The sequence below is a fragment of the Lepidochelys olivacea genome (assembly GCF_965140295.1).
Source record: "Lepidochelys olivacea isolate rLepOli2 genome assembly, chromosome: 9".
NCBI lineage: Eukaryota > Metazoa > Chordata > Testudines > Cheloniidae > Lepidochelys > Lepidochelys olivacea.
Genome location: NC_140419.1, coordinates 77,150,871 through 77,175,276, shown reverse-complemented (window position 1 = coordinate 77,175,276; position 24,406 = coordinate 77,150,871). Strand labels below are relative to the sequence as shown.

Genomic DNA, 24,406 nt, shown 5'->3' with positions numbered 1-24,406 from the left:
GGGTGGTTGGAACCAGGGTGGACCGGCAGCCCCCTAGCAGCTCCCCCCATCAGCTCCCTGCTCCCCTAAGTTCCCTGTGCAGCAGCTGCCCTACAGATTATGAATTGCCATTATGAAAAAGGAGGGGGGGCTAATGTCAGGGTGTCCCCCTCCCCCCACTTACCTCATCTTTCATAGAGCAGGGACACACGAAAGGAGGGAGGGAGCTTGCGCTGGCAGCAGCTGCAGTTCAGCTTGCTAATCTAATTAACAAGGCAGTGTACTTAAAGGGGAAATGTGCATCTCTCTCTCTCTCACCCACACACACACAGTGTGTGTGTCTGTCTGCCCTCCCTCCTTTCCTGCTGCCTTGTAGAGTGAGAGTGTTAATCCTTGATGGCTCAGCCAATTGCTAGTTCATCATTTAGCAGTAAGACATTCCCTGGGAAATAATCCACCCCCTGATTCCTCCACCTCAACCAAACTTCACAATCATCATCATCACTGTGTACCAGTATTAAATTGTTTGTTTAAAACTTAGTGTGTGAGTGCGTGCGTGTATGTATTAGTCTTTTGTTTGGTGAAAAAAATTTCCCTGGAACCTAACCCCCTCACTTACATCAAAAAGTTAGTATCAAAATTAACAGCAAGAAAGACTACTGACTGGACTGGGGTAGCCACATTGGAGAAGGGAAGAGGAGTGCTGTACAGTTCTGGGGTCTCTACTGTATATTTATGAAGTCTAATGTGCTGCATAGGATAACAGGATACAGGAAATGCTGTATTACATTTAGCTGATATTTCTTTCTCCCTCTCCATCTTCTACAATTTAGACAGATTACTACAATGCGAGTAATTTGAGTATTTCAGTTTATTAAATTATTAAATCAGTGTATAATAGTAAATTCTCTTTTAGTCTGCTGCATCATGCTCCATATTGGGGAAAAATGATTCCTGTGATTATTTCAGAACTTAATGCATTTACACCACAGTAGCAATGGTGGGAGCACTAAAGTAGAGTGACTGATGTAGTTTTTGTCACCGTGCCATCTAACCCTGTTCAGAGCTGCTCTACAGTGAAGGTGCGAGAAATCCCTGAAATCCTTGGTGTGGACAGGGTCAAAGAGACCCTCAACATCTAACTGAAAACTTCCCTCACTCAGAGGAAGTTCTCACGATAATTGACATAGTAGTAGTTTTAGTTCAAAGCTACTGTAACTTCTCAGCATATTATGAAATATCAAACACTACCAAATACAAATAAATAATGTCACTGGACATCAAACACCTTTTAGCTATGCTTTTAGCAAGGGCATTTTAAGAGAACAAATGGGACTGCACAGGTGTGAGGGCAGAAATTGTCCCACGAAGTTTATTTTAAGCATGCCTACATTAGTAAGTTACTTGCTTCCTGAATAAAATAATCATTCACTCAATGATATTTTTGATCTGCTGCAAACAAAAATGTATTGATATCTGATTGCATATAATTATTCCACTTAAAATAACTGTATTTTAATGTTGCCATTAGCAATCCTTAAAGTAAGGAAGTCACATGGCTTACACTGTACAAATCCTGTTTTTAGTGGTTTAAAGATACGTCATTAAAATTATTCATAGCATGAATTTAGCATACATGAGTCATCCAAAATTTTGCAAGACTTCTTTGATCTAAGAATAAGTCATCTCAGAAGATGGAAATAAATACTTAACAGCTAAGAAAAAACCCTTAATCAAACAGCATTCAAATAATTAATAAAAATATCAAATTGCAAAAATATGTATACAAATTATCCTAACACCTGCAACTTCAAATAAATATTTAAAGTTTCTATCCCAGTCTCAAACTTCTAAACATAAAATAATGTATCTAGGGGAATACTGCAACCTCAAGGAAATTTCAGATATAAATATTACTATGTTGTGGCAGCCCTAATTCAGAATGCTCTTATGTTTGAAGGTGTACTTCTATTGAAAATTTTTAAATGCTACATTATTGCAGCATGAAAGTAATCAGCATAGTAAAATACAAGTTTTCAGCCTTTACTCCCTCATGTCCTGTGGTGTCCCAAATCAATTTTTCTGATTATATACTGTATATACAAAAAGAAAAAGGAGTACTTGTGGCACCTTAGAGACTAACCAATTTATTTAATTTGCCAGTGGGCAGGGCCTGCTGAAATTCCTCACAGGGTAATTAAGGAACCAGTGAAAGCAATCTTGGAACTGTTAGCAATTATCTTCAAGAACTTATGGCGATAGTTAAGGTCCCAGAGGACTGCAGAAGGGCAGCAATAGTAGTGCTGATCCATGTGTCTAGATTTGACAGATTGGTGATGAAACTTCCTCTTAAGGGCAGGCATACGGCGAGCAGAGGGTAGCCCTGGAATTCTTCAAGGTATGGAGGGACTCATCCGTCTTTTATTGAAGAGGTGCGATTAATTGAAGAGGAGGTCCTCCATGTTATTCTGGACCTCCCTAGGGAACCCTGATGCATAGAGCCATGACTCCTTGTGCATGACTAATCTGATGCTAAACAGGAAAACTGTTAAAATTATTTACAAACTAGATGATTCTTATTTAGTAAAATGAAGCCAAAGCTGCGGACACTAAAGATTCCGATCCAGACCATGTAGTGATGAGAAGGAACTGGAGAGAGAGTATCAGTCCTGCTCTTATCCCCTTGGTCAGAGCATGATGTGAGCCAGGGTGCATGCACAGACCAATGGACAATGCTTTCAAGTTCAGTGGTTCTAGGCGCATGATGCGCACCAACAGGGACCATCACTCAAAGAAGAAACTTTACTTTCCAAAACTTCAACCCCATTTGTCATTGGTGGGATATGCTATTTTAACAAAATTTATTAAATAAGTCTAGCTTAGTCTGTTGGCCAATACTGCAATGAAACAGAGCAATAATTTAACTTGGATATTAAGCTAATAATTTATTAAGTTTTGGTTCAGTAAAAATTAGTTTTTGTAAAGCTTGGGATAGCTATTTGCACTGAATAAATCCACATGCCACCCTTTTACTATTAGTAAAAGATGAACTAATACACAAATTCCAAAATTATGATTTAGGTCAACCTGAAGCAGGAAACTAACTCCATCTGAAAGCATCATGGATTGCGCTATTTTGTAGTTTTCTGAGTTGCAAAAGCATTGTGACAGTCTGTATCCCTAAATTCATCCTTTTTACAACAAAATAACTGATTTTGTACAAAGTATGCCTTGTGAGGGATCATTTGAAAAACTCGATGTGCTGATCATTATTGTTCTGATAAAACAGGTGTGGCAACACTGCACATAAAAGTTAAGATATTATTGAGACATATTCCAAGTTTAGAAAAGCAGGCACAAACCAGTCCTCAAAGACAAAAGGCAAACTGACACCACAGCCAGGTCTCAACATAATCAAATGGACTATCACCTGGTTAAGCAGCCATTCTTTGATAGAAGAAGGGTGTAAATGAGAAATTTACATTTTGGCAATGGAACAGCTGGAGGTTCCCATGCAAACAGACTGTATCCTGAACCTCAGCTGGAGATGATTTTTAAAGAGGAAAATAATTATAAAAGGTGAGAACAGAAGACACAAATCATCTCTCCCTTTATATCTACTCACAGCAACCACAACACCTGAGGTACACAGGAAACAGGTTGGGGAGAGATCCTGGCTGGAAGATTCAGCCAGTAAAACAGCTAGAATGTGTGGTAAGATTAGACTTTCACTTAGAAATCACATAGCTTGTTAAGTTAGGTATTAGTTTGCGTTTTACCTTTTTATTTCTTTGTAACCAATTCTGACTTTAATGCCGCATTACTTGTAATCACTTAATCTATCTTCCTGTAGTTAATAAACTTGTTTTATCTTAACCAGTGCGTGTTTGGATTGAAGTTGGTTGGGAAACTCCATTTGAGATAACAAGGGTTGTGCAGATCATTTTCTCTTAATGGATTTTTTAGGAGCTTGTATTGTCCAGGAGGGTAATGGGCAGCACAAGAAGCACATTTCTGGGGAGAAGTCTGGGACTGGGAATTTGCTACTGTAGCTCTGTAATATAATTCAGGAGTGGCTGGCTAGAGCACTCAAGATACCACCGCTGGGAGTAATTCACATGCTAGAGGCTGTGTGAGAGCAGACCAGGAGTGGTTGCTCTCATAGCAAAGCAGTGTAAAAGGCACCTCATTTTGGAAAATTGAGGAGACAGTTGTTCAACAGTCCAGATTGTACCCTAGGGAATGTCACAAGCATATTCTGAGAATTAATCCATGGGCAGTAGCTACATTTTCGGGGACTTTGTCACCGTACAGTGTAGGTTTTCAAGTCAGCATGCAATTTAACCTGTTAATTTTAGTAAAATTAGCTTTTACAAATGCAATTCTCGCCAGATTCATTTCTCCACAGAGGTTTCCAAATGATGTTCTAATTGGAGGATCTGTTTCCAAACCTCTGTTTAGTTGGAGTATGATTTAAAAGTCTGGTATAAGATGCACTCTACTATTTTTTAAAATAAGAAACAAAGCTTCTATATTCTTTTGATACTCATAAGAAATTCAGAGTTTTGATTTATTCTGCCAATCTGCAGTGCTTCCCACAAACAAGCCATCAACAGTACTGTTTTGGTAACAGAATCTTAAAGTCAGTAGAACATCAAAATGCATCATTCATCCCTAAAAGTAGTTATTCAAGTTATTTTCAGTACATATTCTTTTTAAACTTTAGTAGCTGAAGTTAACTGCATACAAAATTTGGCAACTGTGCTTGAAAAGTGAAAAATAGTAAAATGCAATTAAATTAATTAAATATTCTAACTTTTGTATATAAGTATCTTTGGTTCTAGTAGACTTTATTATTTAAAATACAACAACTGAAGAAACTTGGTTATGTTTGCATTCAACAATACTTTAACAAGCATCAGCAAGCCTCACATTTTTGTTTCAACTTTGTGTAGTAGTTCATTTAACTCCATGGATTAAGTGCACTATAATACGTACGTGTTTTGATCACACGTTTACTTCTGTATTATGCTGCTTTGTTCTAATATAGTTTTCAGTCCCTTTGAACACTGGCATTTGAGACTGCCAGCCAAATTAACACTTAGGAAGATTCCCCTACAGCCTCCCAAGAGCTGAATTCTAGAATACTGGATTACTGTTTACACAGAATTGAAGCAGCTATGCTTAGATACCCTATGTGTTGTATGCACAATATATAAAGATCCATAAACTTTCATCTCACACTACTAGAAGATCATGTAAAAAGAAAGTAGGTAAAAAAATGTTTCATATTTAAACTTTCCCTCAGAAGTACACTTGAGCATTCTGATGGTATAATTCAGGTAATCATATTTAAAAAGAAAAGTTACAAAAGAAAGCAACATTTTCCATAGAAGACTTTGTAATAGAGACTGCCTCAGAAAAACAGAGAGAAGTCTATATGACTAGCTTCCCACAAAACAAATACTGTATATAACATTAAGAACGAGGAGTACTTGTGGCACCTTAGAGACTAACAAATTTATTTGGGCATAAGCTTTCGTGGGTTAAAACCCACTTCATTGGATGCATGTAGCATTGTGACTGACCTCATTTCCAGATATAGGAAAAACGCAGAGACGTGACAGCTGAAACACCAACCTTCCCTTCTCTCTTGCTCCCTGTAACACGCTGCGACAATTATTATGGATTCCCATTGACTTTGGCTCAGTATTACCAAGTGCTTCAATGAACACAAGGAGTCCGAAAGTGTGTGTGGGGGGTGGGGCTATATAAATAGGAAAATGTAGCAACCAAACAGATAACAAGAAATGGTTAGCAGTGAAGTGACACTAGATCAGCGGTTCTCAAACTGGGTCAGGACTCCCTTTTAATGGTGTTGCCAGGACTAGCATTTAGACTAGTTGGGCCTTGGGGCCAAAGCCCAAGCCCCACTGCCCAGGTCTGAAGCCTAAGCCCAACGGCTTCAGCCCTGGGTGGCGAGGCTCAGGTTACAGGCTTCCCACCAGGGCTAAAGCTCTAGGGCTTCAGCTTTGTGTCCCGTCCCGTCCCGGCAGCAGGGCTCAGACTTTGGTCCCCCGTCCTGGGGTCATGTAGTAATTTTCATTGCCAGAAGGGTGTTGCAGTGCAATGAAGTTTGAAAACCCCTGCACTAGATATTATTTCCTGAACTATGAAATTCTTTACTTAAGAACATTTTGTTAAAAAAAAATTAAAAAGATTTTTAAAATATATTTTACTTCAATCAAAAAGTAAAATGTATATGCAATATTAATATACAGGAAATGGTAAATATCAGACTTTTACTTAACAGATGGCATCTAAGCTTAATAGGCAGTGTTTAAGATTAAGGGGGAAAAAAATCAAACAATCTTTTGCCAAGTAAGTTGTTAAAACTATACCCATTGGGATTGTATAATGGAAATGCCATCAAAACAAGAAGCTAAGATATGAAGTCATTATTAGTTTTACTTGACAAGACATTACACCTTATTTTATGCAAAAACTTGCATTTGTTTTCAACATATAAAAAAGTTCACAACTGGTATAAAACACTAACAGCATGGCAACAATTTACAACAATTAACAAGTTTATAGTGAAATCTCCTAAGAAAAGCAATGTGGACATTATAAAGTCACAGGCAGACTTGTAAAAGCAGAGAAAATCCAGTCATTTATATTCACAGCTTAATGGTCTAAAGAAAGTAAGCACAGCGAGTTTTGCATGAAAAGAAGTGACAACTAATAAAACAAATTGGGAAAAACACTCCACAGAAAAGCAGCAGTGCTTTTTTTGACAGCTGTTTTATCAGGGCTGGTACTGTATTTTGAGTCAGATTTTTCCTGATAGAAACAATTTTACTAATTTTTATGAACATTCATGCTACTTTTGAGTAATCTACTTTTATCTTAACACCTGAAGTAAGAATTCAGCATGTACAAGGCTCTTAATTAGTAGCAGTATCTACTTTAATGTAATTGGAGGGGGAAGGAAGAGAAAGCAAATTAGCATGTTCCAAGGAAAAAAGGTTGTTTATACTCAACGTCTGTATGGATTTTTTTCCTACAGTCTTGTATAAATCAACAAAATATAATTGCCTTTTGTTGGACTCAGATGCTATATCAATATTTATTTCTGGATTTAATACATTTTAGACCCAGTGACTAGGACTCACATCAAAATATTTTCCCAGTACCCAAAAGTCTCCCCAGAAGGGCATCACATGTCCTTGAGAAAACCATAGAACTGTGTTCCAGTGGGTCTCAGCAGACTTAACGTTACTGGCAATAAGTAATACAATTCCACACACATATACATAGTCTCATGTGATCTATTGTGATTTTTATTTTGTAAAGAAACAACAGTGCTGGCTCAGGACCTCACTAATAAAAGGCCACCCTCAAATCTTTCATGTTGGCTCTGTCTAGTAGGTGTCAAACTTTTCAAGCACTTCAAATGATATTTAAAATGAGATGCCAGATAATTCAGACCCAACATTTAGGATCTGCAAAAGATTTTTCACAAACACTAAAAACAAATTTCTGAAACAGTAAAGAGACTTCCTGTTAAAGCATAAGTCTCAAGACATGAGCATGATTAACCAAATCAGATTTAACTGTCCAAATAAAGTAATGAGCTGAAGCTAAACAGAATGCATAAACAGTGAAAAATTAATTACAGAACCACATAGATTGCTAGAGTGATCTGTATACATCTTAGATTTATTATAGTTAATACGTTTTGTTTTTATCCCTAATTTTGAATTTCCTGTCTTTGAAAAAAAGAAAAAAAGAGCAATTTAAAGGTACTTCAAATGTGCCAACCAAGAAATACTCATTTGAGTTCACCCACCAACAATAACTGTCCTTTCATTGCCACTTGTCTTCCACTTCCCTGCAGAACAACCCCACTAAGTGCAACGTTAATTCTTTCATGTTGAACATATGAATTCATAGATTAAAGCTAGATGAGGCCATTATGATCATCTAGTTTGATCTCTTGAGTAACAAAGGCCTTAGAATTTCATCCAGCAATTCTTTCACCAAGCCCTTAACTTCAGGTGGAACAAGAACCTAGCTTTTACACAGACATCAGATCTTGATTTAAATAATGATAATATGGTATTTATCTCTTTGTTTGAGTAAAGTTATGGTGAGAAGGAAAGAAAGAAAATCTGTCACTTTTACATCCAGATAGCTGTGAGAAAGTTTAAACTCCAGTCTGTATTTGTAATGTGGCGACTCTAACCTATTGGGAGGCTAAAAGAAGTATCTAGCTCCTTGAGTAGTGGGGGACATGGACTGGGTCTTGCATGGATCATGTGTAGATGGGAATAAGCAGGATGCGGTCTGTGGGCTGCAACAGGGGTGAGGAAAATAACGTCTGCAGTCCTTAATTAAAAGCAGGGAAACCACAATTTTCATGCAGATATGTAGAGTTTATCTTCGGTAGCTGGAATCTGGCTGAAAAAAATCAAAAGGCCAAATTTGCTAAGGGGTCAGAGATACCTGGTATTGGTACCTCAAATACTTCCAGATTTTCTAGATATTTCTGATTTTTTGGTGTACAATATTTTATATTTCTGATTTTCCAACGTGTTTCCTCTGTTCCCAATAATTATCATGTATATTAGAACGAATTTAAAGATGGTTAGAGCTTTTTATTTTTTGGAAAAAAGCTTCTTATAAACTTTGATGTGTGAAAATTTTATGTAGATGAAATTGCTACATTTGAGGCAGACAAAGAGCTGGGGTTTCCTGACTCGCTTTGGGACTCTACAGGACACCTTGCCAATTCCTACTGAGGCGTCCTGACTTCTGAACACCTTAAATCTAGTATTACCTGCCAGTAGAGTTTATGACCTCTGGAGTTTACAGGTTCAAACACCCCACACCTGCCCAAGCCATGGCACAACTCCAAACTTAAAAAGGAAAAAAAAAAAAAAAGGCAAAAATCAGTCTTCAGTGAGAACAAAAGAAGAAATTCGGAGTTACTACAGAGCTGGCTATTTTGAGATAGGAAACATTTCACAAACTGCAATACATTCCCAGTTTTTCAATCATCAGTCAGATCTCAGACACCCTGTTGTATCACTCCAATCTTAAAATATTTCTCCTGTGCCACAGGACCACACATGAGAAGTTTTAGGCAGACTGGTTTATTTATGGCAAAATTAGAGAGGGTGTTAAAAATCAAGCTTTTAACAGAAGCTTAGTTACAATTTTAGTTCTGAAGAGACCACCACCTCTCCATAACACTAATTTGTTCAATGCTCTTATGTTTTTACTACATCTTTGGAAATAATCCAGAATGATACTCAAGTGAATTTTTCTACACCCTGTCGTGTATAAAGTTTGGCTTCTAGCCAAAAAGCCACCACAAGTTGAATTGACAGACACAGAAAATATTCTTTAGGGCTTACCCAACAAGTAGGTGCAGTCAAACATTTTCTGTACTTACAACTGGGAAAAATACTGTATAATTTAGGCCTGTGTTCTCAGGCTGGGAGACCTCAGTGTTAGGAAAAAAGGATAAAGTTAACTCCAGAGACAGAATAGAAGATGCTTTACAAAAGAGACTACACAGCTTTATTATATTAAGTACATTCTCACAAGAACCCTGTTTAACTTGTTCTCATCCTCCTTTAATACCCAAATAAGCAGCAGAATGCCACAGTGATTTATGTTAGTGCTACCTGCAAGATGCTCCTGTGCAGAATTACTTTCCATATGACAGTACCAGAAACTATATGAAACACATGCTGGCCATAGTTTGAGAGTTTTACTGCTGCTGCAGTCATATAGGAAGCGCTACTGCTCAGAAGCATATCCAAGATAGCAATTATGAACATTCTTTTGTTGCAGGCTTTTAAACAAATGGCAGAGTACCTGGAGATGCAGAAAACCACAACAGCACAGAGAAACTTTTGTTATTGCTTTTTAACGGTTCTTCCAAAAACAGTTTCCCCAGGTAATATACAGAAAGAAGGATTGTGTAACAAATCCTTTCACAGGCCACGTTCCAGACTTTGTACCAGCATAAAAGTTGTGTTGGCACCTTTCTGGAAAGAACTATGTTTAAAAGCTGTTTTTGTTAACTTGATTTCCCTATAGTGTAGACAGGACCAGAGAAACAATATCAGCAATGGCTTTGGTACTAGGAAGACTCCCTTGCATTTATAATATGTCCTGGACATTTTTTGAGAGCTCCAGTCCAAGGAAATTCATTTGCAATCATATAGATTCAAAGGGTTATCCTTTTACTGAAGCAATTTATAAACCTCTGCAGGGACTGAGTAAATAAGAGCTAGATAATATTGCTTTTGACCAGTAGATCTCAAAGTGATTTACAATGGAAGTACCACCATCAGATGGGGAAACTGAGGCACAGATGCAAGATGATGCTGAAAGCTTATTAGATTTTTTTTAGTTAGATTTAGGTGGTCAGTTGACTGACCCTACCTTTGCCACATCAAGGATCACCCCTGTATATTTTAACTAAATGGTTATTTACTTAGTATAAGGCTCATATATACAACTTATATAATACAAACATCTATTATATTGCCATTTGGGCATGCACCTAACTTCCTAACTGGAAGCAGCGGCCAGTACATCCCTCGGCCTGCGTTGCTTCCGGCAACTCCCATTGGCCTGAAGCAGCGAATCGCGGCCACTGGGAGCCACGATCGGCCAAACCTGTGGACGCAGCAGGTAAACAAACCGGCCCAGCCCACCAGTGGCTTTCCCCACACAAGCGACGGAACAAGTTTGGGAACCACTGCATTAGGCTATGGAGCATTCTGATGTGACTTCTGAGGTCACTCTCTTCTGTTTAATAAAGTGGAACAACTTCAATAATGGAATACTTAAGTATTATTTGGGCCAGAAAAAGAGTTAGAATGACTATAGTTTAGTGGTTAGAGCACTTATCTGAGAGATGGCAGATCCCTGTTCAAATCCCTTCTCCCTCTCAGGAGGAGAAGAAACTTGAACTAGGAGTCTCCCACATCCTAGGTGGGAACCTTATCCACTAGGCTAAACATTATATGGGATCTCCTCCTCTGTCCCCCGCCTCCACCTGTTTTGTATGACTTTGTCTGAGGGGTCCCATCTGCTAGGCATGCTCAGAGGCTGCCTACCAGATCAGGCCCCTGCACAAGACTTGGGCAGCCAAATGCTTGTCTTTCCCAGTTTATGAATCGCTCTTGGGTTTAGGCAGGAGATAGGTGTCCAGGCGCCTATAGTGAGACCGCAGCCAGAGGTGAAAGTAAGCCGGTACGCCCCGGTACAGCGTACCGCCAAGAGCCGGGGTGCCGAACCGGGGTGGATTCCCAGGTGCAATTTAAAAGGTCTGCAGCTCCCAGCAGCAGCTCCCTAGGCCTTTTAAATCATCCTCAGAGCCCTGCCACTGCTTCCCCAGGGCTCCGGCAGGCTCCGGGGACAATTTAAAGGGCCCGGGGTGGTAGTGGCGGCTGGAGCCTTGGGGAAATGGCGGCGGGGCTCCGGGGATGATTTAAAGGGCCCAGGGCTCGGCCGCCGCTACTGCCCAGGGCCCTTTAAACCGCTGCCAGAGCCCCCGGCTGCCGCTGTTACCCCAGGGAGGGGGAAGGAGGCACTTGCTGGTACAGGGTGGGCCGGGGCTGGCTCTGACCTCCCCCAGCCCTGCCCCTTCCACTTGAGGCCCCGCCCCTTCTGGGACCCAAAGCCAGCCCCAGCCCAGCCCTGTACCAGTAAGTCCCTAGACTTATTTTCACCCCTGACTGCAGCATGGATGCCCAGAGGAAAAAAATTAGGCACCAAGAGACTTTAGAGGGAGTTTTGTGGATCGTAGTGGTATCTGAAAATGGGATTTAGGTGCTTAAGTACCTTTGTGGAGCCCATCCTTAGAGCACAATACTATGAAGGAGCCAAGTGGCTTCTGAAATGCGCTATTCCCACTTAGGTCAACAGGAATTAAGGATACTCTACTCCTTGCAGAATTGGGCTCTTAGAGTGTTTAATTCTCCAACTACAAGGAGCAATGGGATTAAGATGTTTTCCACCTACAGGTGTTTTTTGTTGGTTTGTGTGCGTGTTTAAACAGATGAGTGCACAACAGTCTGTTTCTTTCCACTTGCTGGGAATACACAGTGTTTGGCATCAGCTAACTTGTTCAGTTAATGCTGTCCTGAAGGTATAAAGCATGAATTCTTTAAACACTTAGTAAATTAAACTTATTTAACACAATTAAAGGTAATTTCTTACGTGAAAATAGGCTAATTATATCTCAAAGCATTGCTCTGGATGTTTAGGGCTTGAAGGAATCCATTTTATTTGTATGTTAACACTGTACTTTGAAATCCTACATATATATCTCATATCTAAATCTGAAAAAATGGCCTTAAGAATTGCAGGAAAAACAGACAAAACCGTCCAAAGATAAACAAATGAATGACTTGGGCTAGAAAACTACAGATTTACGTTGCAAAGGCAGAGCCATTGCTAGAGACAGAAAGTGAGAATGAAGAACCCAGAAAACAGGGAACAAAGACTGAAAATGTCTGTAAAAGACTTCCACAACAGCTGAAACAATAAACACAGCATTGGCTGAGAACACTTAGAAAACTGTTAGGCTGAATGCTTTGCACCTAAAATTAAAGCAACTCTAGACAGACAAGACAAGACTGTAAGCTCTTTGGGGCAAGGACAGTCTTTTTGTCATGTGTTTTTACAGTGCCTAGCACAAGAGGATCCCAGTCCATGACTCCTACCCCAATACAAACAGCAGCAGTAACACGTCAGACCCTATTCAGTCACCAAAAAAGCAGCAGGTTTTTAACCTCTTCCAGAGGCTACAGGTTTCTGCAGCAAAAGCAAAATGTTTGGATGAATGCTGATCCCTTATGAGATCTCAATAGGAGCTGCATGTGCTCAGAATTTCTGAAGTCCAGGTTACTTACATAGGTAACTAACTTTAAGCACCCATGTTTGAAAAATTTGACCTTAATGGGAAAAACAGTGAATTAGTAATTTGTTTCATTAGAAATACAGGTAAAACTGAATCCTTTCTAAGGTAATTTGCATTCAGAAGAACCAAGTGCTGCTCACTCAGCGAGCTACCAGCTTTTTCTTTAGTACCTGGGGAAGAGGTAGCCTTTTGTCTGAAACTAAACAACCCAATATATTGCTTATTAAGCCTGGAAACAGTCTCAAGGTAATGAGTACGTCTAGTCAGACTAACCCATTGTACAGAAAAGACATGGAAGTGCTTCTGAGGGTTTCTCCTGCACTAATGAGTGATTAACTTGAAGACCCAAGTGGCAAGGTACCAAATTCAAGTCCACGAAGTGGCTGATTTAAGTCTACTTTACCTTATGGAGGATATTAATTTGGGTTGAGTATTTGAGGATTAAAAAGTTATAGGACAAGAAACTTTTGAAAATGCTTTCAGATGAAACTGTCAAATATGTAAACTCAATAAAAAGTGAACAAAGAGAAGCAGCAGTCTAATAGGAAACAATGAAACATACAGATCATTAAAAAAATATCATATCCCAGGAAAGGTTCTCTATTAAGAAACTGGTGAGACCAGTCACTTCTTTTCCAACCCAACAAAACAGCAGTAAATACAGGGCTTCACAGCTTTAATACAATCAGGAGTTTGTTTTCAGGCCTCCATCTGCACTAAAAAAGCAAAAGTTGTTTTCCGCTAGCTCTGAGTCAGTCTGCTTATGGGAATCAGAAATGTGCTTGGTCTACAATGTCAATTTATGATTCAGATACAAACTTTTCCAATGTAAGAACTCATTTACAAAGCATGATTTGCTTTAGTTTCATGCTTCAAAATAAAAAAAATTACAGGCCTTGGTACAAATTAAGAGAAATCTTAGTGTTTACTGCCTTGCTACATCAAAACAAGGAAAAAACAAAAACACACCTTTATACTAAACCTCCAAAGGATATTTAAACTATCATGTCCCAGTTTGATTGCCCAGCAAGTCAGTCTAAGGCTTGCTCTTTATACCAGTGGTTCCCAAATTTGTTCCGCTGCTTGTGCGGAGAAAGCCCCTGGCGGGCCGGGCCTGTTTGTTTACCTGCCACGTCCACAGGTTTGGCCAATCACGGCTTCCAGTGGCCGCGGTTCACTGCTCCAGGCCAATGGGAGCTGCTGGAAGCAGCGGCCAGTACATCCCTCGGCCCGCACCACTTCCAGCAGCTCCCATTGTCCTGGAGCAGCGAACCACAGCCACTGGGAGCCGCGATTGGCCGAACCCGCGGACACGGCAGGTGAACAAACTGGCCTGGCCTGGCCCGCCAGGGGCTTTCCCTGCACAAGCGATGGAACAAGTTTGGGAACCACTTGTCTACACACACACAATAACTAAAAGGTATGATGTTAAAATGACTTAAACTGGTTCAGCTTTGTTTGTGGATGCTCTCACATCATGTAGTCATAACTTTAGTTAAATCAGTGCAACTTTGTGCGAAGGGAAGCCCTAAATCTAACAGTACATAGGACAGATTTATGAAGTGTGAAAGCTTTCCCAATTTTGATTGAATATGTCCTACTTGAAACCTCTATTCTTTATCCGCTTCTCCTAAAATCACCAGAAAGGGAAAATGTTCTTGACAATGACTAAGATTAAGATTTTGTCAGTTATTTTTAGTAAAAGTCACAGACAGGTCATGGGCAATAAACAAAAATTCACAGAAGCCTGCAACCTGCTTGTGGACTCTTACTAAAAGATAACGGGGAAGGGGGGGGGGAGGGAGGGAGGAGAAGCCTGAGCTCCGTGGGGGGTGGTGTGGTGGGGGGACTGAGAGCCAGAGTCTTGCTGAGGGTGGGGTAGGGGAGGCTGACACAATGGATGACAGCTCCAGGGCCCCTGCCGCTCACATTGGCTGAGAGCCCCGGGGCTAGTAGCTCGGAGCTCTTGGGCTCCCGCTGGCTGACAGCTCCAGTCCCAGCTGAACATGTCATGGAGGTCTCAAAGTCACGAAATCCATGACTCCTGTGACCTTCATGACAAAATCTTATCCTTAACAATGACTGATTTTTGTTTGTTTTCTTTCCACTTTGGTAAAGATTGAGTGCTAGGAATTGAGAGTGTTGCGCAGAAAAATTGGGGTTGCTGCAGTTCAAACCTAATGTTTAATAGGTTAGTTATATAAAATCTTAAATCTTGTATTTTAAGATACCTATGCCTCAGATAGCAAAAGTATTACTATTTGTTGTTGTACCCACACCAGAAAGTTCATTTTCACAGATGTTCCATGTTTTAACAACTTCCATGGCTGGAGAAACCTTTTAGATAACAATATCAGTGTACAACTATTTAAGACTATCAATGGGAAGAAAGGAAAGAATTAGTAACATAAATAAATAGATTTGAACATACACTTTTGTACTTTTTTTTATCCACTCTACTTAATATTTAGAATCTCTGGGTAGTAAAACAAATAAAAAACCACAACCTTTATAGCTTAAGTCTTTGTAAATATTAAATGCTACCTGATTCCTGTTCAGTCCTTCAGTAATCCTAATTAGAGCAACACATTTACAGTACAGATTAAGCAAGTAGCTGACTTCGCTTAAACCTCCACAAGGCAGAGCCAAATAAACCAACCCCTTTTATAGAGCTATCAGTGTTGAAGATATTTGCTGTAGGGCATTAAATAGCAGTAGATATGTATAATCATTGTGTTACTTTATTTATAACAGTCAGCTTAACATCTGGTTTAACAAATGTCTTTCACCTGACAAAGTAATAAAACTACCTAGTCCAAGGACAGTATACCAAGGCATAGCTACCAAAGAGTTCTTAGCATACAAAAATCTCTTTTGTGGGTATTTCAAGATGGCTCTCTCCCTATACAAACACCTATTCATTTTATGGGAGAAGTTAACTATTCTCCATAACAGAAGTACCCCTTCCCAGATGTTTGCTTTTTATTTATCTTCCAGTTTTCCTGCAACCTACCACTCTCTGCCTCCATGAGCCAACTTGTGTTCTCTCTCCAGTTCCATCTACTGCTTTGGAAGGTAATGAAACAAATTATACTGATTGCTCATTTGAATCTTCCCAGAGTAGCAGCCCTTTACAAAGATCAAAATGGCATGTCAAAGTATGACATGTGGCTTTGACGTGTAGCCATTCTACAAGTATCAAAAAGAAAAGGCGTACTTGTGGCACCTTAGAGACTAACCAATTTATTTGAGCATAAGCTTTCATGAGCTGCAGCATCCAATGAAGTGAGCTGTAGCTCACGAAAGCTTATGCTCAAATAAATTGGTTAGTGTCTAAGGTGCCACAAGTACTCCTTTTCTTTTTGCGAATACTGACTAACACAGCTGTTACTCTGAAACTTACAAGTATCAAGAAATACTACTCACTCAGCAAAAACACAAACATGTATCAAGAACTTAAAATGAAACAAGAAGACTACCATAATTTGACTATCACAATAGCAACTTTGTTTGCTGGTATTTCACTTTAACAAACAGCATGTAGTAGCTGTGATACTTTACTGAAAGATGCAAGTTCATTGCATGCAAGAAAAAAAGTGTGCGTCTGGAGCTGGGGAGAGGAGGGAAATCATACAATTGTACTAGCCAAGAGAATAAAATGCATCACTGTATGCTGTTTGCAGCCAACACTATATATCAAATAGAAGTGCTTGAAAACATATCAAAGGGTACAGTGTTTACAAGTGGTGATACATAAGGGCATATAGGTCTATGGCTTTTTGGTGGATGTTAATTTGTATAGCACTTTTACCAGTGTCTTTTTCTCCCAACATTATCCATTTCTGTGCTTATAATTATTAGAACAGTTAATTAGATTCAGACCCCACAGCAAACATTAGATGACAGATTCAAGACATACTCCTTTCAACTTTCCAGGAACAGTTAAGAAATTACACATGTATAACTATACATCAGAAAGCTCTTTTGCATTTCACAAAAACATTTTATGCTGCAGTCACTTATTTTCCACCCATTAAAAAAAAAATTACTCTAGCTCACTGGTTCCCAAACTGTGGCCCATGCAGCTTATCCTCATCTCAAACTAAAATTAAAAGAGACAGAAAAATCTCTAAATACTTTTCCAATACTATAGATTTTTCATGAAACAATTATTGTAATTTCTTCAGGGATCTTATGGAGTTATAAATAAGAGAGAAAGCAATCTATGAGAATCTTTAGCTTTTCATTGTTTGGACTGTTTTAATAAAGAAACCCTGCTGTAGGTAGAAAAACTGGACGTAAAACAGAATTCAGTTTACGCAGATTCATCTTTATTTTTAAACCTGATCGGAACCTTCAATCTCAAAGCTATTTAGAAATATATATATATATATATATATATATATTTTTAAATCTGAAATGTCATCTAGTTAGTTATTTGATCAATATATTATTACTGATTAGGACTAAATATTTCCTTTTTGTGTGTCAGCACATATTCTGCTTTAGGCAGGTAAATAGATTTTGCTGTATATTAACTTGTTTTCTGTATCCAAATGCCACCTATGCAAGTCTCCAGTAAGATAACACCAGGTAGCAAAGAAAGTGTGTGAACCTATTGCCAACATAAACAAGGTACGTCCACACTGCTCCTAATTAAACCGTTGATATCTATTCTGTCAGTCACAATGCTGATTGAAAAAAGTCTATTAAAACAGTTTCTAAACTTATTAACTATTGAATCAATGTTTACGTAGAAACATTTAATGCCCTTTTCTTTCATCTTCTCCATTTATCAGTGTTTAGCTTTTTTCTGTATACTTGCTGGATCATAACTCACCCCTGGAACCTCCCCTGGCTGCAGAAAGCACCGCATACACACACATCCCACTCTGCCATGCTCACTCCCCAGCCACGGGAGGAGGGAATCACTGTGTGAGGAGCTGTTCCTGCATCTGCCCAATTTCCATACATCCAGACCTTCCCCTCCCCATCAACTCCCACCCCCCTACATCTGGACCTTTACCCTTGCAGTCAAACCCCCCACCTCACCAAGCCCCAACCAGCTGCACCCAGACTGTACTGTGATGGGCTGGAGCTCAGGCTCTAGGGCCCTGCAGAGTGGGAAGGTCCCAAAGCTCCGTCTCTAGTCCGAGTCCAGATGTCTGCACAGCAATGAAACAACCCCGCATCTTGAGCCCCGAGTCGGCTAGCACAGGCCGGACACATTATTTTATTTCCTGTGTAGACACACCCTTAAAGTTTTTTGTGCTTGATATAATGGAAATATGAATATTGCCATGTGCTCTGTGGAGCCATATAGATGTACTAATACGCCTAGTAAGGAATCTATTTGTCAAAACACATTTCATGAATCTTTTTTGTTATCTGTATTTGTTACATGTACACTTGCTGACAGGTATTTTGAAATAAATTATCAAAATAACACGATATAATCATGCCATTTTCAATAATCATGCCATTTTCAATAACCATTTTCAATAATCATGCCATTATTTTGACATAAAATATGCAGAATTTTAAAATATTGTGCACAGAACTTTTAATTTTTTTGGCACAGACTTCCCTCGGGAGTATAAGTTATATTTGGTGTTACAGAATGACTATCTACAACCTTGTGTATTTTTATACATACACACACACACACCCCCCACATACATGTAATAGCATAGTGTCCATGTTAAGAGCTCAATTATGAAGCTAATAGAGTTTCAGTATTATGTAAGTACTAAAAAATAACTTCCAAGTAATTAAGATGTTCTAGTGCATAATGTATTCTTTGGAAATTAAGGCCCCAGTCATTAAAGATGCTGTCCGATTATTAAAAAACTGGAAAAGATTAAAAATCAATTGATAAAGTTAAGCAGATTTCTTCAAATTTGAATTACCTTGAAAATATTTTACCTGAGAGGGAATGTAAAGAAAAATCAACCATTTCTCTACTTGTGTGGCCTAGAAAATGTATTCTTTGTGCTAGCTTAATAGCTACAAACTAAAATATAACTACAAAAATTGCTCTACTAAAAGCTTTCCAGTAGAAGGTACTACATTCATTGAAGCTTTTAAAAGCAGACATGTTACATTCAAGATAGGGGAAGAGTATTCAACAAATGTTAATGGATACAGTTGTTAAGAAAAATAGAACAAAAATTAAGTACTATACCAAAGTTGACAGTGCCCTTTCAGAAGTATCTAATAAAGTCTAACCAAGTCATTTTAAATTTAAAACTATCTAACTCAGGTTAGTCTACAAAACAAGAAACTGCTTCTTACTTGGAATAAAATAAAGTGATGGATCGGGCACCAAGTTCCAACCTTCAAAGAGTGTGTATGTTAAAAGATTAAAACTTTCTTGCCTTTATGTATATGATGAGGGCCAAAGCACTTCAAGGTCTTTGCAAATGCTGGATTACTAATATGATCTTCTAAAGAAAGTCAATTTTAGTCAGATATACTGATTAAGATCCAGATCTAAATATTGAAAAAAATGAATTCTCAGAAAACTGAGGCAGTTTCCATATCAATCAAGAGAGACAGAACAATAGTAGATTTACATTAAGACTGGAAATAGACTTAGGGCTCTGAGCCAGTGGTCTGTCTATGCTGGTCGATACACAGAAAGGATTGTGTTAGCACCACTGAAAGAATAAATTATCGCTGCTTTTACAATAAGCTCTTCAAGAATGTAATAAAGAGTTCAGTGTGTGCTCCTCACTCAGGAATCCAAAACTTTTCAGTTAAGATCTGGCTTGCAGTAAAGATAACAGCTGAAAACTAACCATCTTGACCTGGGCAAACTTAATCAGAATTTGCCTTATATTGCACACTAGAAAGCAGGTGAAAGGAAAAATCTGAAGTTATTTTGCTGGTATTAACAGGACTTGGAATTTTGCATCAATTACATTTTCTAGTAGCAATAATTTGATTCAGAGACCTGGTATTCGTATTCATAATCATTTGAAATTTAGCGATAAGTTGACTTGTAATTAAAATAAAGATTCCCTTCTGAAGTCTCTAAGACTACATCACAACCTTATTAATATGAGGACACACACCTCCTTTCAGAGGCATATTTTTAAGTCTCCCTTAATTATGTGGAATTAAGTATTTATGGCACAGAAAAGTATCCCCAGAACTTTTCATTCCAAATGTATTTTTTGTAGCTGACTTTAAGTTTTCAAAGTTCCTGAATCACAGGGTCACTAAATAATGGTTGTATTAGAGTTAGAGTTCCAGTTTTCTGAACTTAAAACAAATGCATATTTTTGTTTAGATACAATACTTTATCCAGAAGAATTCCAAAATATTTTTCAAGCAATGTGTATACAGACAACCCTATACTATAGGAACACACAATACAACTGAAATGCAGTGACTGTACAAAATTGGTGGGAGTTTGCCAATTGGGGGGGGGGGGGGGCGGGGAAGAGCATTGCCAAGGCCAACAGGACAAACTATCTTATGAAAAGTGTACTGGAATTTTTACTGTCTACACAGTGCAGACAGGATTTGGGTTTTAAAGGTCTCATCAAAACTTTTCCAAAAAATGAATAAAAAAGTCATATTAATATTGACAGACCCACACGCAGTCAACAGAATACAAAATGTTACCCCCTCCAAAAAAACAACAAAAACCCAAACCACTTTAAAAAGTCCTACCAAAATATTCTGCTTGACTTTGTTGCAAAGTTGGTTTCAACTTAACCTCAAGAAGGACATAGTGCGTGATCAAGGACTGCGGCAGGAAACACATTTGTGTAGACAGAGTTATCTTTATTCTCTCTAAAAGTGTACACATTGAGTTACTATTCCAAGTAATTCCAACAGTCAATTCTTTGAAAATATTGTTAGGTATAATTGCTGGGCATGACAAGAAATAAGCTATTTTAATATTACTTTAAAGATGAAAACTACTTTGAAATACGCGTAATATCTACAGATATACTAAAAGTTTAATTATTCAGATTCATTGCCAAGGTGCAGCCTAACTGCAGCCCAGGCCAAGATTTTGGAAAAGAAAATCTTGTTGCAACAATCCTGAACCTACGAGTGATCTACTTGTAATAGCTTGTTCCAAGAAACTTTAAGATGGTCTATACAAGGGATCTTTTCACAGAATCTTGTAATTAAAAGTTACAGGTTAAAATACAAGGGAAAATGTTCACTACACTTTCCCCTACCCTACTGAAAGGACGAAACTGGTGGGAGACCTTCCAACTCTGCATTATGAAATATCAGACTAATTTAACCCAATTTAATGACAAGAGATCACAATGCAATGATCGCACAGACTGCAAGACTTGGGACACAGTGAGGCAAAGTTTTGGAAGGGAAGAGAGCATACCAGCTAGCTACTTTTCCAACAGGCACAAAAATTCATATATTATAATTTTAGGTCTTAAGAAATACAACTATTTTTCCTGTTATTCATATTTATCCCTTTTCCAACATGCCCTTTCTGCCTTTTGCTTGAGGCATTTGGAAGGCAGGGATAGGGAATTTTTTTTTTTCTGATAAAGACACTGGACAGCATATAAACTACTACTATTTTGTCAATTTTAGTACATAAATCCAAAGATATTTTATTGGTTTAAAATACAGAAAGGATGGTCCAATGATTAGGGCACTACTCTGGGACTCAGGAAACCTAGATTCAATTCCATGCTCTACCACAGACATAATGCATGATCTTGGGCCAATATCTGTGTGCCTCATGCCCCCCACATCTGTAAAATAGGGATAAAGGCACTTCCCTACCTCACAGAGTGTTGCATGGACAAATACATTAAAAGATTGTGAGGCACTCTGATATTGCAGACTTATATAAATACCTAAGATATACACAACCTTGTAGTTCTACTGCAAATTTCATTATTTTCTGTGTCAATGTTAATACTTAGGCTTTGGGCAAAGCTTGCAATGATTTCTGATAAGCAAAATCTAAATGCCATAGAAAGAAAAGGATTTTAAAACACAAAGAAACTGGCTGGAAATTGAAAAATTCTAGTTCTTTTAAAAAATACAACATACACTGACTTCACATAATGTTTCCATCATTCAGAGATAGGAGTCTCAACAGCAAGCTTAAAAACAAAAGATGAACCTATCTTTAGTTTTAAAATCATCCAGGAATAAGAAGTCAGCTACCAGAGAAAGAATAGTTATAAACAGGAAATAAATTCTGAGCTTGAGCTAAATACACCTGCCAGCTATGTATCACCCAGGATTAGTTGAAAAGATTATAGCTATAGTCACTTCATAAAGTGCCTGCTGCAAAAGGTTAGGAAGGAAAGTTGCATACTGTGGGACAGGGGTCCCTGGAGGCCCCCAATCCCAAGCACCAGCACTACACACTAAAGTAACAGCAGTGGCCTTTTGTTAAATGACAATAATAGGATCACACTGGAAAGTAGCCACAGTAGGATACCCACCTTCACGGCTGCCCCTAGCTGGAGGGGTACAGGGCAGGGGTAAAACACGGTGGCTACTAGCCATAGATCAGATGGCAGGACCGACCTGCCCACCTCCCACCCAGAGGAGAGAGGTTGAGGGAGGTGTTCAGTCTCTATTTGCTGATCACTCCAGTCAAAGGGAACAAGTAGAAGGCGACGTGGCATTTGCAGGCAGCAACGCCGGCTGCCGGAGGGGTGGGGGTGGGGAAGAGATGAGGAAAGAGAGGGACTCCAGACCCTGACCCCCTCCCCGCACATAAATAAACGGAAAGTAGCAGGGGAGAAATATGGGGGACTCCCTGAAGATAGCTCAAAGGGGAGGCAACAGGAAGGCTGGCTATGTTCCAGCTGGCTCCGTATGGGACACACTGGGGAGGAGATGGGGGCGGGCTCGTGGGAGTAAACCCCCTTCTCAAAACGGGGGACCTCACTATAGTCTCAGTCCAGCACCCCATCTGCCTGCCCCACGGAAAAGGGGGAGGAGACAGATATCCGCAACAGGAGAGAAATGTCAGTAACCGCTCCCCCGTGTGCGCTCCCTACCAGCCTGCCCCCCACCTCCCAAGGTCCACACCCTACCCGCCTCTCCCGGTGCCCTCTGCACCCTTCTGTCCCCCACGATTCGCTCCCTGCCCCCCATCCCTCTTCTGCTCTCCCCGCACCCTTCTGCCCCATTTCCCCACGGAGCGCTCCCTGCCCCCACCTCCCGCGTTGCGCCCCCTGCACCCCACGAGCTTCCCAGTAAGCGCCCCACCCCCCTCGCCAGCAGGCCCCATGGCGCCCTCCCCCCGGGCTCCTGGCACCGCACGCACCGCACCGCCCCGGCCGGGGAGCGCCCGCTCTGCCCCAGCCGCCCGACTTCCGCAGTGCCCGGCAGGGAGTCCCTCCGGCAGACAGGCGGGCTGGGGGTAACGCCACTCACCGAGCGGGGCGCGACGCGAGCGTAACCGCTGCCCAACCTCAGCGCTGCCAAGCGCCCCAGACGCCGCCAGACGGCTCCGCCATGATGGAATGCGGGCACTGCGCATGCGCAGCGGGTACAGGCGGCTCCAGGCGTGATAACAAGAAGAAGGGGCGGCCGGGCGCGACAACCAATATAATGACACCAGCATTCCAGTTTTAGCCGTTCAATCCGGCAAAACTGACTCGGGAGGAGGACATTCCAAATGAGAACAACTTCTGGTACCCTTTCTGGGACCCCTTAGTTCAAATAAGATTATAATTAAAAAAAACCCTGAGATTATAATGGGAAGGTAGATGAAAGTATAATCAGAGACTGTGATTATACATAATTATAAAATCAGAGGCATATTATTACAAAACTAAAAGCAACACTAAAATAAGATTACTGAAGGATAGAGGAAGATGTAGGTCTATAATAAGACCCAGTTGACATATTGTTGTTTATTATTTGTATAGCTACCACAGTGCAGTAGGCATAGGGTTGCCAACTTTCTACTCACACAAAATTGAACACCCTTGCCCTGCCCTCTGTCCCACCCCTCCTCTGAGGCCCTGCCCCCGCTCACTATATCCCTCCTTCCTCTGTCGCTCACTCTCCCCACTCTTGCTCACTCACTCATTTTCACCTGGATGGCTCAAGGAGTGGGGGTGTAGGAGTGGGTGAGGGCTCTGGCTGGGGGTGTGGGCTCTGGGTGGGGCCAGGGATGAGTGGTTTGGGTGCAGGAGGGGACTCCAGGCTGGGGGGTAGAACTGAGGGGTTCAGAGTATAGGAGGGGGTCTGGGCTGGGGGTGCAGGGTCCAGGGTGGGGACCAGAAAAGAGGGGTTCAGGGTGCGGGGGGGCTCCAGGCTGGGGCAGGGGGTTGGGGCCCAGGAAGGGGTCAGGGGTACAGACTCTGGGTGGCGCTTACCTCAAGCAGCTCTCAGAAGCAGCAGGGGTTGGGGTGTGGGAGGTGGGGGGGGCAGGGGTTGGGGTGTGGGAGGAGGTATGGGCTCTGGGCTGGGGGTGCAGGGTCTGGGGTGGGGCCAGAAATGAGGGGTTCA

The 24,406-nt window shown here is 40.3% G+C and overlaps 1 protein-coding gene across 6 annotated transcripts in view; it reads right to left on the bottom strand.

Moving 5' to 3' along the window:
* LOC311526828 (fibronectin type-III domain-containing protein 3A-like) overlaps positions 1-23,420 on the bottom strand; it is a gene marked incomplete at its 5' end in the record, with an annotated part of 84,493 nt that extends 61,073 nt beyond the window's left edge. For 2 of the 6 annotated variants that reach the window (XM_084640278.1, XM_084640279.1), the window contains one exon: positions 17,769-17,819. In XM_084640278.1, coding sequence (XP_084496404.1) covers positions 17,769-17,804 — 36 coding nt within the window. Of the gene's footprint in view, positions 1-17,768; positions 17,820-22,380; positions 22,567-23,323 lie in introns of those variants that run through there. The other 4 variants (XM_084640281.1, XM_084640280.1, XM_084640277.1 and 1 more) reach the window with 4 other exon arrangements.
* Between the last annotated feature and the right edge of the window lie 986 nt (positions 23,421-24,406).